Raw genomic sequence first — 12,354 nt, 5'->3', positions numbered from 1 at the left:
GATACTATGATCATGATGTCACTTTTACCTTCTCAGTTTAATCATCACGTTAACATTAATTAGTAAACACAAGATGGACGACATGAGTGAAACCAAATCATTTCCATCGCCCCCTGGTGTCTGGCTGCAGTATAAACCCTCCTCCTCCATGTTAGCAGATGGGACATGGACCGAACTAAAAGAAAATCAAAGTAGACGTTAGATAAATGTTTCTGTCACTTCAGCTCGTTCTTCTCTCTGATGTTTGTTCAAGTGTTTCTCATCAGTTATTGATGATATAAAAACTCATCATGATTGACAGCTGACACTAGCTCCTGATTGGTCGAGGCCACACATGGACGGGACCTCGTTTCTGCGGCTCTGCTCCAGACGACGTCTCCAGAACAAAATGGCTGCTCGTGTATCAGGATGTTTTAGCTTCATTTGTGTTCAACAGGAGGAAGTGGGTTCTCATCTTAACTGAGTCACAGCTGAGGCTCATGGGAATGTTCTACCTGATTGAGTTCATCCTCAGGGGAACATGAATTCACTTCATATCAATGAACGCAGCAGGTTGTTACACAGACTGAAGGACGACGCTCTGCAGTGTGTGTGTTGTTATGTTTTTAATCTGTACACAGACACGTCAGACTCAGTTGTGTTTTACACGTCTGAACATCACAATGTAACATGAACCTCCCCCCCCACACCTGCTACATCACTGCTCGCCACAATAAAAGCACTGAATGTAAAATGCCCCCCCTGTTTGTCCAGTGATAAAATGATTTTAGATTTCACAAAGAATATACATTAGCTATGGTACAATTAAATATCTAATGTGAAGCTTTTAAAAATACCAGATATTTCTCTTCAAGCTGCAGTTTCAAAATAAATATCGTCTCCATCTTTTTCTACTGATTATATTAAATCTTCGATGAGGCTTCAGGACTTTGGCAGTAAGCAGCGCACACACGCTTTGACCTGGAGATTACGCACATTTGAAACTCACACGTGTTGCTGGCAGTAATGAAGATTCAGCCGCTGTCGCTCAGGTTCTGAACATGAAGCCACAGACGCTCGAGCGTGATGAAGAACCAGCCATTGTTTTTTTCCTGTTTTCACTTTACGTCACTTCGTCCTGTTACAAACTTGTAGAACAGGAACGTTTGTGCTCATGTTTTGACGATAAGGTGAAGCTGCTGATCTGATACCAAGGCTATAACTTCACTACTGCAGCTGAAGGTAAGAGAGCGGAGAGTTCACACCATCTAAAGCTCCATTAATCAATATATTTAGAGTCACAATCAACTGATCACATGTGGTAACACAAAAGGATTCTGAGCACGACCTGCTCGAACTATCAGACATCGGCCAGGAGCCGGAGAACAGAGGAGGAAACAGCTTCAGGCTGAAAACACACTGGATTCACGTTCATCAGGTGGATGATGAACATCACTCAGACAGATTTGAGGGTGTGGGTCAGTTTGTCTGCCCCCTCGTGGCCAAATATTGATTAATGCAGCTTTAAGGAGAGAGAGTTTTATATGAGTTGTGTAAGTTGAGCTTTACGACACAGCTTCACCTTTAAGACCGACACAGACGGACTGAGCCGGAGGAAAGGCAACGATACGACATCATCTTATGATTCTCCAACACAGGACACAGCTCAACTCAGTCCTCGAGCAGAGCGGAGGCCTGGTTAGATAATGATTGACAACAAGGATGTAGAGCTGCAGATTCAGCCACGTTAGACAGACGCTCTACAGCTCAGCTGGGTGAGTGGCTCCACCCTCCAGAGGCGTCTCAGGCTGGGGGAGGCTCTCTGGACTGTCCATCCACAGCTCCATGGACTCCTGGGTGTCAAAGAACTCATCAGGCCCCTCAGGAGACTGAGGTGTCTGGGAGCTGGAGCCCGCCTCACTGCTGCTCTCTCTGAGCTCCAGAAGCACAGGCAGAGAGCTGGGGAGGCAGTAACCCTCCATCCGACCCAGAGCCAGCTCAGCCAACGCAGAGCAGGCCGGCCTCAGGTCAGGATCCGATAGTTCCACTGCGGCAGAGGCCACGTCTGGTCCGTCCTGCTCGGGCTCAGCATTATCTGACTGGTGACCAGTGAGGTCAGCATCCTCTGGTGAGTTGTTTGGAGTCAGTGGGACTTCGGCGGGGCTGGAGGCCGCAGGGCCAGCTGGGTCGAGGACCTGTGACCCGATGAGAGGCGCTGGCTGAGAGGAAATGTTTTGAGATGAGTGAATTTCCTCACTGCTCTGAGAGGTGAGGGAGATCTTATCGCTGAAACTGAAGCGTGGGGAAGTGTCAGCTGTGGTGGGAGAGGACGGCCCAGCGCTGGACACTGTGCTGGACGGACCGCTGCTGTCTGCACGGACACAAAACAAACACACACAGAGAGAGAGAACATGAACAAGAAAATATCACTGAAGACTTCTCTTATTATTTAACAAATAACACAAAGACTTAACAATTACTACGGTTTCATCTGCAAGAGAAGTGTTGAGTGTGGGTTCACTGGGTTCCACAGATGACAGAGATAAAACCGTGAGCACCTTCTAAAACAGGCTGTAACGGGCGACTTTGAATTCCACAAATAATCCACAGACGACTGAAACTGAGACAGGTGAACAAGGACAACCTAGAAACGTCAAACGAGGAGCTGCTGCGATACTCACACCAAGGAGGTCTGTCAGAGCGAGATCTGAGGGAGATGGAAGAAGACAGGACTCTCTGAGGGATGTACGAGTCCACTGAAGGCTGGTTGTGTGTGTCGAACATGGCTGACAGAGCTGCAGGGAGACACACGGGACAATAAGCAGTGACCATTATACTGTTTTTAAAAGGTAACGTGAAATGTGTTCTCTAACCTCTGGTAGTCCTGGTGTGTGGGTCCCCGGCACTCTCACACACTCCGGTGAGGAACTCGTTGACCTGTTTCAGCGACAGTGAGTTGTGCAGCGTTTCCAGAGGGTAGATGGAGGGCACCATGGAGCAGCCTTCAAAGCCTGTGGCAGAGTAGAGACACGACGCCCGCAGGCACATCAGCCCTCAGCTACACCAACACTCAGGAAGAGGAGCAGGCAGAACCACTTCAGCTGACACCACTGCACCGACACCATCCATAAACTACACCTCAACACGCTGCCCGGCCAGCTGTCAACTCCTGCCAGCCTCAACGGTTCGTTTCCACGCAGGCAAAAAGCAAAAACCATGCTTAACGCCAAGACAGCATGACACCATATCCAGTAACACATCTACATGTCCCAAACATCTGGCTCCATTTGCAAAAGCAGGCAGGTCTCAAAAACAATGATGTCCAACTTTTCGGACCGACTCGACGAACCACAGCGGCTCCACCAGCAACATCAAGGTCATCAGTTCATCCACGTTAGTTCACAACCAAGCCACATGTCACCAGAGCCGTTCAGTCACAAAGCGTCAAACCACAGCTCGTCTGTTCAAAAAACTCCTCAGAGGATTTTTTTTTTTTACAGTGTTCATCTGCACCGACGTCTCCACAAGTACAGAAAACAGGCAGGAGTCACATGCTGGTTAAGATCAGGAAGGAGGGACAGTGACATTCAAACTCAAACACTGCAGCTAATTGTAAAAGCAGCTGAACGTGATGTGGATTAACACCAGCTCTATGGGGTGTTAACGGGGGGGGGGGGGGCGTGTTAACGTCACTTAAACATTAAATATTGATGTCACATGCAACGCACTGCACACATGACACCGTTCAGTAGCTTTAAGATCGGTGTGTGAACGAAGGTGCAAATCATGTAATGTACATGTTTACTGTCTGAACACGTTATTACATCTTTCAAACACGTTCTACGATAAAAGCCTCATTTCAAAATTCACCGAACCTCTGAAAGTCGCCCTCACGAGCACGTCCCCGAGCTGGAATCAAAAAACGGAACTCTTTTGTGTCAGGGTTGTTGGTGAGCGTAAAAACTCTGCTTCCATGTTAATGTGTTCCATCTGCTGTGATAATTACACAACCACGATAAACAGTCATTTCAACCTCACGCCAACTGTGAACATAGAAATGATGTGTGCTGCTGTTTGACTCTGGACATAGTTTTAATTCCGCCAAGACAACTGGACATTGACGTATATTAAAGTTCTGGTAAGTGGACAAGGTGTTGGAGACAGATCCTCACATGTGACTCTGAGCTTCAGTTACTGCTCAGAAAGTGTCTCTGGTTGAGTTAAGAACAGAGGATGATGCTGCTTGTTAACATCGATGAGACAAACTGGACATGAGACAAACTGGACATGAGACAAACTGGACATGAGACAAACTGGATATGAGACAAATCAAATGTGATAGATTGATTAAAAGCTTCAGGATCTTGTTTAGTTAGATTTTTTATTCTAAATCTGAACCATGGTAGTTTCAGTTTTGAGCATCGTCTTTATAAAATGCCTCAAAAAATCAAATCAAATCAGAAAATAGTTTGAAAAAAGGGTTTTAACCATAAAAACTCTGGATTGGAGCTCAAACAACGTCTGAAACAATTATTTGAGGACCTGTGATCTAAAATCTTCAAATGTGATTATTTATTAGTTGACTTAGTCTGAGACAATAAAGAATCATCTGAGGGAAATCCTTATTTAGATTTGTTTTATCTCCATAGTGGAAATATGATTATGTTCCTAAAAGAGACAACAAAGAATTAGAAGATGGGGCCTTCAGATTGTTGGAGCTGCTGCAGAGGGGGAGGATACAGAGTTGAACAGCTCACACCACTCCAGCTTGCAATCTGCATGAGCACAGACACAGGCAAGCATGCAGAAACACCAAGAGCAAAGCATGAGTCAACCAAAGAACGAGCACAGTCCCAACTAAACCGTGAGCAGTGGTTGGACAGGGCGTGAGGCTGGGGGTGTGGAGGGCGGGGCCAGGGGCTGACCGTAGAGGTACTCTAGGGGGTCCTGGCCGGAGATGAGCCAGTTTCTGAAGAGGCGGAGGTGGTAGGAGCACTGGTGGAGGTGGTGGGCCAGCGCCCCGTCCAGAGAGAGGTGGCGGCCCAAGCTGGGGTCGGTGAAGAAAGGCCTCAATAACTGGGCCACATGGTGCTCCTCAAAGGGCTCTGAGGAAGAAGAGGGAGAGCGAGGAAGGACAGAGCAGTGGAGGAGCAGGAGGAGGAGGAGGAGCAGTACAAAAGACATGAAATGATAGGATATGAGCTGAGAAGAAGGGACGAGGGGAAGGAGCGAGGATGATACAGATGAGAGCGAGAGGAACAGCAAAGAGGAAAGAGGCAGAAGTGCAGTGTGTGCGTGTGTGTGTGTGTGTGTGTGTGTGTGTGTGTGTGTGTGTGTGTGTGTGTGTGTGTGTGTGTGTGTGTGAGTGTGTGTTTAAAGGTTGTTTACTGCTGGAAACCAAAGTCGCAGCCAACAGCTTATCTCAGCTGCCAAACAGCCAAAGATCAGAAAAAGCAACAAAATCATCTCAAGCAGTTTCCTGATAAAAAAACTTCCAGCTCTTAACTGAAGCTCAAACAAGAGGCTGAAAATAAAAACACGTTGCTCCTCTGCAGCATCAACGTCACTTTCACAACTGGAAACTATTCAGAACGACATTGATCCAATTCATGATGAAAACCACACAGGAGCAAGTGAGACATTACCAGGAAGCAGTGAGCAGCCACAGAGGAACAGATATGCATCATATAAGGTATTAATGCATATAGAGATAAATCTGGCGTCCACGTGAACTAAGTGATCGGACCACTGATGTCACCGCTTACACTATAAAGCTGCAGCTGGACACAGAGGTGCGTCAGTGGAGGCGTCGTACCTGTCGCAGTGCACCAGAGAGGTGGAGCCACTGCAATGGTGGATGTGTCGTCTCGTGTTCCTGTGGTAAATGATACATGTCACACAAAAGCATGTAGTGTGTGTCTGATGAGCTACATGTATGATTTTAAAGAAGACACGTGATGTGTGTGTGTGTCTGATGAGCTACATGTATGATTTTAAAGAAGACACGTGATGTGTGTGTGTGTCTGATGAGCTACATGTATGATTTTAAAGAAGACACGTGATGTGTGTGTGTGTCTGATGAGCTACATGTATGATTTTAAAGAAGACACGTGATGTGTGTGTGTGTCTGATGAGCTACATGTATGATTTTAAAGAAGACACGTGATGTGTGTGTGTGTCTGATGAGCTACATGTATGATTTTAAAGAAGACACGTGATGTGTTTCTTTCCTCCAGCGTGTGATAAAGTTAAAATCCTGCAGATAGATATTCTGTGATCACAGGAGCTCCTTCTCCATCACAGAAATCCCTGACAATTGTTTTGCATCACCGTGACATCACCGTGACATCACTGTGACATCACTGTGACATCACTGTGACATCACGATACCACACATTAGAATAACACAAACTTAGCAAACTTGCACACTCGCTACCAAACCAGGTGATCGTACAACATCCTGCTACCAATCAGGAGGGGGGGGGGCTTAAAGAGACAGGAGCTCAAACCAAGACTGAGACAGAGGCTGAAGAGAGGAGCTGCAGCGATGGACAGTCTGAGGAACGTGATTCTGAACATTAGAACGTGAAAACATTTTCCTGTCACGACACTCATTAATATTATCAACCGGAAGATGAACTCTGAGATCTGACTGCTGCTGAAACTGTAACAAAGCCAATTAAACCAAGACCAACGAGACACAAAGCTTTTCAACTTTGCTTTTCAATCCAGAAGCAGAGACATGAGATGATTGATAAAATCCACACTGACCACTTCTTGATCAATTTAATCATTTTAAACCAAAACCAGTCGTTTCTTTCCGACACTGGAAGGACAGAAGAAGAACAGATCTGTAAACACTCACTCACAGCCACAATCATAACCAACATACTTCAAAATTAACATTTGAATATTTGTGAATCCTGAAAACACTCAACCACATCTGTGCACTGAAAACACCAAACACCATGAGAGTGTTGATGAGTTCAAACAGACCGATGAGAGGATGACCAAAGATTTAACCCTTCACCAGTTCATCACTGAGAACTGATCACCATTCATCCCTTCATCCACAGAGCCAGCTCATGTAATAACAAAATAGAGATCCAGAAGGATCGGAAGAATAAGGGCGATACGGAAAAACAACCTATCACCATCGTTTTGTTCACATCAGTCGAGATCGATAAATATCGTGAAATAATTCAAGTCAGCGCCGCTGCAGTGAGGCTCATGAGTCGGCTGGTCAGCAGTGATGCTGCTCCTCTGAGGTCGTCTTCATGTTCAGTCACTGAGTCGTCCTCGGTGCAGGAGCCCAGACATGAACTCCTCCTACACATTAACTCCTCCTACACATTAACTCCTCCTACACTCTGCCGTGTGCCTCAACCTAACTTGATGTAAGCGGAACTCTATTCCAGCCACATGATTGGTTTGGGGCTATTCTCATTGGCTGTCCATGTTGTCTGTCAACACATGGATGAGTTACAGCGACTGTGAGAGTTAGCGAGTGTAAACGTTACATCACGATAGTTATCGATATCGTTTTATCACCGAGAGATCCAAGTTAGACTCAGTGATCATGAAGCTGAGGTCAGAGGACACAGGAGAAGGGTTACACACACACACACACACACACACACACACACACACACACACACACACACACACACACACACACACACACACACACACACACACACACACAGGGTGATGATGGTGACCGGTCGTATGCAGGATGGTTAACAGGGTTCCCACCTGAGGCTCAGTCTGTTCAACAGTGTGGGAAACATGAAGCATCTGTTTACTGTGATGATCCGCAGCGAGACGCCCGGGGTCACGTGTGCTGAATAAAAACACTCAAAGATTTTTGTCTCCGTGAAGAAGCAGAATGAGGTTGTGGAATAATTTGAATCTGATAAAAGACACGAGTCACGTTTCTAATGTCGCTTCAGTGTTTTTACAGGTGAACAAGCATCAGCACCTCTCAGACTCTGCTGCTTCTCTTCTCAACCTTCTTTGTCTCTTGCAAGTCTCCAAACATTTTTCCATGTTGACCTTCAGAAATCATTTTCAACTGGCCCAGCGTTTTTTAATCAGTGTTGTTGAGCTCGATGGGATGAATCTGGAGTAAGTTACAGGCGAGTTGGTACACTTTGTTAGCCTAGCCTAGCCAGCCGTTGCTTCATTTTCAAATCTGTTAAATGTCCTGATCCTGATCTCCCTGATTCAGTGTCTTCAAAGTTGACTAATGTTAATGTCTCTATCAATCCCTGTTCTGTTGGAAACTTCACGGAACATACCAAGAAAACACAAGGCCCAGGTGAAGGCGTTCCAGCTACAACCAGGATAATATTACAGCTGGAATTTGAGTATCTCTGTCACCAGTGTTTTAAATTCAAGTGAGTGAGAAGACGATCAACAACCGGTTTCTAGAATTCAGACTTAGGTCAAAAAATGATGTGTATTATTCTTGACTGTGGGTTTGAACCACATTGTGTCCATACGAGGGTAAAACAGTACAACAGAAGAAATAACTACTTCTAGATTTAAAAACATCCGTAAAAATATCCTGGAGTCAGAGTTCAGAACTCGCACTACTGCCTGAAACGTTCCAAACGTTTGTGGAAATCATTCTCTCTGCTTCTGGGTTGGGTCTTTAACATACGGTTGTTTTTAAAACCCTATGAGACAGACTGTGATTTGTGAATATGGGCTTTACAAATACAGTTTGATTGATTGATTTTCAATGATTTGCTCTTTTAAACTCGACCTTGATATTTCCAGATGTTGACAGAATCTATACGATCTGTCTTGCAGTTTATTCAGTGTAGTTCAGTGACGAGGGCCCTCAGAAGAACAGTAGAGCTTTTTAATCGTATTAATTAACGGTCCTGCTGGACATAGGTACTTCACTTTCTAATGTTTCTAATATCGTGAAAGAAAAGTATGTTTTCGTTTTGTCTACACAATATTCTAAACTGTGTAAATACACACAGCTGCCTGTGAGAGGTTACGTCCCAGGGGCAGTGACTGTTGAGCAGCTGAATGACGATATCACGTCTCTAATCTGCTTCTAGAATCATTCCTCACGTTAGTGCACAGAGCCAAGAGTAACCTGAAGACTTCAGTGCACATAAACAATGAACCTACGAGCGTCATCATCTGAACGACTGCAGGAAACGTTCAAACTTCCTGACACTTCAAATACTATTGAAGAAAGAGCACAATGGGCTGGAACAAATAGAATAAAAAGGCAAGAGTATGTAAGTGTAAATGTAAGTGGTATGCAGTAAATTTAACTATGATCTACTGTATAAAGACGGGATGAGATGATTTAAATTATATTCATTAATCATCCAGGAGTGAAAGAGACAACGTGAAGACGTAAAAAAAGACTTTTAACTTGAAACAATTCTCTTATTATATATCTAGTGCTGTTCCTTACAAGTTTAAGAAGCCGTGTGAAGACGTTATAGTTTGTGTCCTTGTTAAAGTCACTGACATTCTGTCTCTAAATGACATCTGACTAATGTAATGACCTGTGGGAACCCTGGTTAGACAGAGAATGTCAGGTAGTGTTAGGAAAGTCCAAAGCCAATGGGTAAACAAAAATAACTACAAATTAGAAAAATTTATAAAATGGAAACCTGGTATGCTGGAGGGCCATGTGAAAAAAAAACAGGTCAAAAACAGAATTCTGAAGACATGCAAGACAAAGGGAGGTGAAGTGGAAAAATACTTGAAAGAAGCAGACGTACCATTAGTCGGATACTTTGCAAACGACACAGAAAATCGTTTTACTGCCGGCATAGACAACAACTCTGAGGAAATAAAAAAAAAAATTCTATGAGCCACAGCAACTTGAATAATCATGTCTTTTTATTTCCCTGTTCTTTTCTAATGTGGACGCAGGTGTGGAGGAATCAACCAACAGCTTCTAAGAATGAACTTTCTGTTGTCAGGACTGTGAAGATGTGTGACGGAGGATGAAACATTAAATCGTGTTAATAGTGTTCACTACAGGTGGAGAGGACACTGACAAGTCAGAAAAGTGCCCAGGACTCATATCAAATGTCTTTGCTTCTCCTTCCTGAGATCTAAAGTGATCAGCTAAATAACAACTCCAACTGAAGGGTGAAATAAAGCTGGGGCTTCTGACACAAAGACAACAATGGAAAAAACAACTGGTGAACCTGAAGAAGCTTCAGCATGAAGGAAAATAAAACAAGAGGCCGACGCTGTGCTCAGACGAGCATCGTGCACCGATGCATCGAAAACACAAAGCTTCCTGTGATTGTGAGAATGAGGTGAAACAAGATGGATGACAAAGACCAACAGTGAGGACCGAGTCTGTATGAGACCACACTGACACCTACTGGACCACATGACAACACACTTTACACTCAGCCACACAATCATGGCCAAGAACCACTGACTGCGTTTTGATGAGTCATTAAACCCTGAAGTCAATATTTCATCATTTAGATTTTCTTTTCACAAATAATATTTGTGCACAGTTACAGACGGAGCTTCCAATCATATCAAACAAAAGTGAAACAGTGAAGAATGAGTATTTCAAGGCAGATTATCACCTTTGTCCGCAGACTGAACAGACTCATGGAGCATGAAAGAAAAACATCACACACCACGATGATGGTTTGGAGAATGAGCGGCTGTGAATGGACACGTACTGATGGACTGTAGATTCATTCATGCATTTCCGAATGGAAAAATAAATCAGACAACTTTTAACATCTCCAACTAACAAACTGAAAAATCTCCAGGCTGACAACACTGCACACTTAATCTGTTGATTAAACTCAAAGTCAGTTCTGAAGGGTTCATTGGGCACGAGGCAGCATGTGACCGCTACGGGAAAAACGAGAATGAACTCAAAGTGATGTGGAGGGAAACGATGGAAAAATCCAGAATGAATATGGAGCCTAAAAGTACACAGAATATTTAAACACAGATTTAAGATTTAAAGACTATAAAATACTATAGTTTTAATAATATATAATATTAGAGATACTTATATGTTCTACAGCCTTTACTACTGTGATCAACTGCTTTTCATACTAGAGCCCGACCAGACTCACATTAAGAGGTACAAACTTTCACGATCGAGGTATCGGCAGATCGATATATTTTTAAAACGTTGGCTGTGATTCCTAAGATCTTGTTAAGAAAGATGTAACTGAGGTTTGATATTTTACAGTTTGACCATAAACTTTATGATAAATAACTATGAAAGACAACAGAAATAAAAAAAGAAAATAGACTCTTAAGTATAAACATGAAAGCACTTCCGCAATGTTTGTTCTGTGAAAGAAAGTTTAGGATAAATCTGTCAGGCTCGACTTAACATTTCTACCTCATGTGTTGTTTGCTCCCTCACAGGCTCTTTGCTCGTGAGTACTTTATATTTGTAGTATCTTAGGACTTAAGGAGGGAATGTGTAGGACACTGATCTGCTGTTGCTCTGTGCAGGTTTGTGAAGGAGCACGGTCTCAAACACGTACCGTCTTTGTAGGACAGACTGCCGCTGGAGAATTTTTTGCGGTGTGCGCGTGCGTAGTCCTGCAGGTTAGGGGCGCTAGAGGACCCACCTAGGACAGTGGTGCTGAAGAGGCCGGCGCACTGAGAGCCTGCGGGGGGGGGCGGGGTTAGTCACCGCTACATAAACATGCTGTTACTCAAATCAACTGAGCAGAGAAAGACAGAAAAGAGACAGAAGAAGAAAGACACAGGGACAGAAGGGACAGAAGAGACAGAAGAGACAGAAGAGACCATGCAACTCATACCAACATCTACTTCACAAGTTTCAAGTTAAATCACTTAGTCAGGAAACGAGGCTAAAAGGAAAAATCCACCCCGAAACACATTCAACACATCGGACCTCCCATCGTTCTCTTCATCAGCTTGTCCAGAGAAAAGAAGAGAGAAAGAGAAAAATCCAGTCGAGAGGAAACTGTCAGGTGACTTTTCACTGACTTTCCTCAAGTATGACACCTCACTGGGAAATGGTGATTTCAAAATAAAGTAGACTGGACTGTAATTTTGATGTTTATCTCAAGGAGGTTGTGTTTTCGTTGCGGTTTGTTGGTCATCAGAGTTTGGAGGATGAGCCAAAGAAGAACTTCCTGAATCCAGGATGTTCCCCCACTTTCTGTACCATTGTGAGATTTGATGATGCAATGTTGTATATGAATAAAATTCAGACGTATGGAGAGAGATCTCTCTCTTTCTATGAAAAGCTTTGGTGCAGATCCAGATGTTTCTGATCTCAGTTCAGTGACCAGGCTTCTGGAGGCCTGTGATGTTTTGATCTCACGACAACAAACAAAAGTGACAGATGTGAAACCTGGGGCGGAT

General features: G+C 44.0%; 1 protein-coding gene across 17 annotated transcripts in view; it reads right to left on the bottom strand.

The window, feature by feature from the left end:
* Positions 1–588: 588 nt before the first annotated feature.
* ppip5k1a (diphosphoinositol pentakisphosphate kinase 1a) overlaps positions 589–12,354 on the bottom strand; it is a 29,915-nt gene continuing 18,149 nt past the window's right edge. For 3 of the 17 annotated variants that reach the window (XM_069528389.1, XM_069528395.1, XM_069528476.1), the window contains 7 exons: positions 11,502–11,627; positions 9,738–9,800; positions 5,795–5,854; positions 4,905–5,084; positions 2,853–2,990; positions 2,661–2,774; positions 589–2,350 (listed from right to left, as the gene is read on the bottom strand). In XM_069528389.1, coding sequence (XP_069384490.1) covers positions 1,740–2,350; positions 2,661–2,774; positions 2,853–2,990; positions 4,905–5,084; positions 5,795–5,854; positions 9,738–9,800; positions 11,502–11,627 — 1,292 coding nt within the window. In that variant the 3' untranslated portion in view covers positions 589–1,739. The remainder of the gene's footprint in view (positions 2,351–2,660; positions 2,775–2,852; positions 2,991–4,904; positions 5,085–5,794; positions 5,855–9,737; positions 9,801–11,501; positions 11,628–12,354) is intronic. The other 14 variants (XM_069528421.1, XM_069528404.1, XM_069528431.1 and 11 more) reach the window with 10 other exon arrangements.

The sequence above is a fragment of the Paralichthys olivaceus genome, chromosome 1, assembly GCF_024713975.1.
Source record: "Paralichthys olivaceus isolate ysfri-2021 chromosome 1, ASM2471397v2, whole genome shotgun sequence".
Classification (NCBI taxonomy): domain Eukaryota; kingdom Metazoa; phylum Chordata; class Actinopteri; order Pleuronectiformes; family Paralichthyidae; genus Paralichthys; species Paralichthys olivaceus.
Note: the sequence above shows the minus strand (reverse complement) of the source record. Positions and strands in the feature narration are given on the sequence as shown.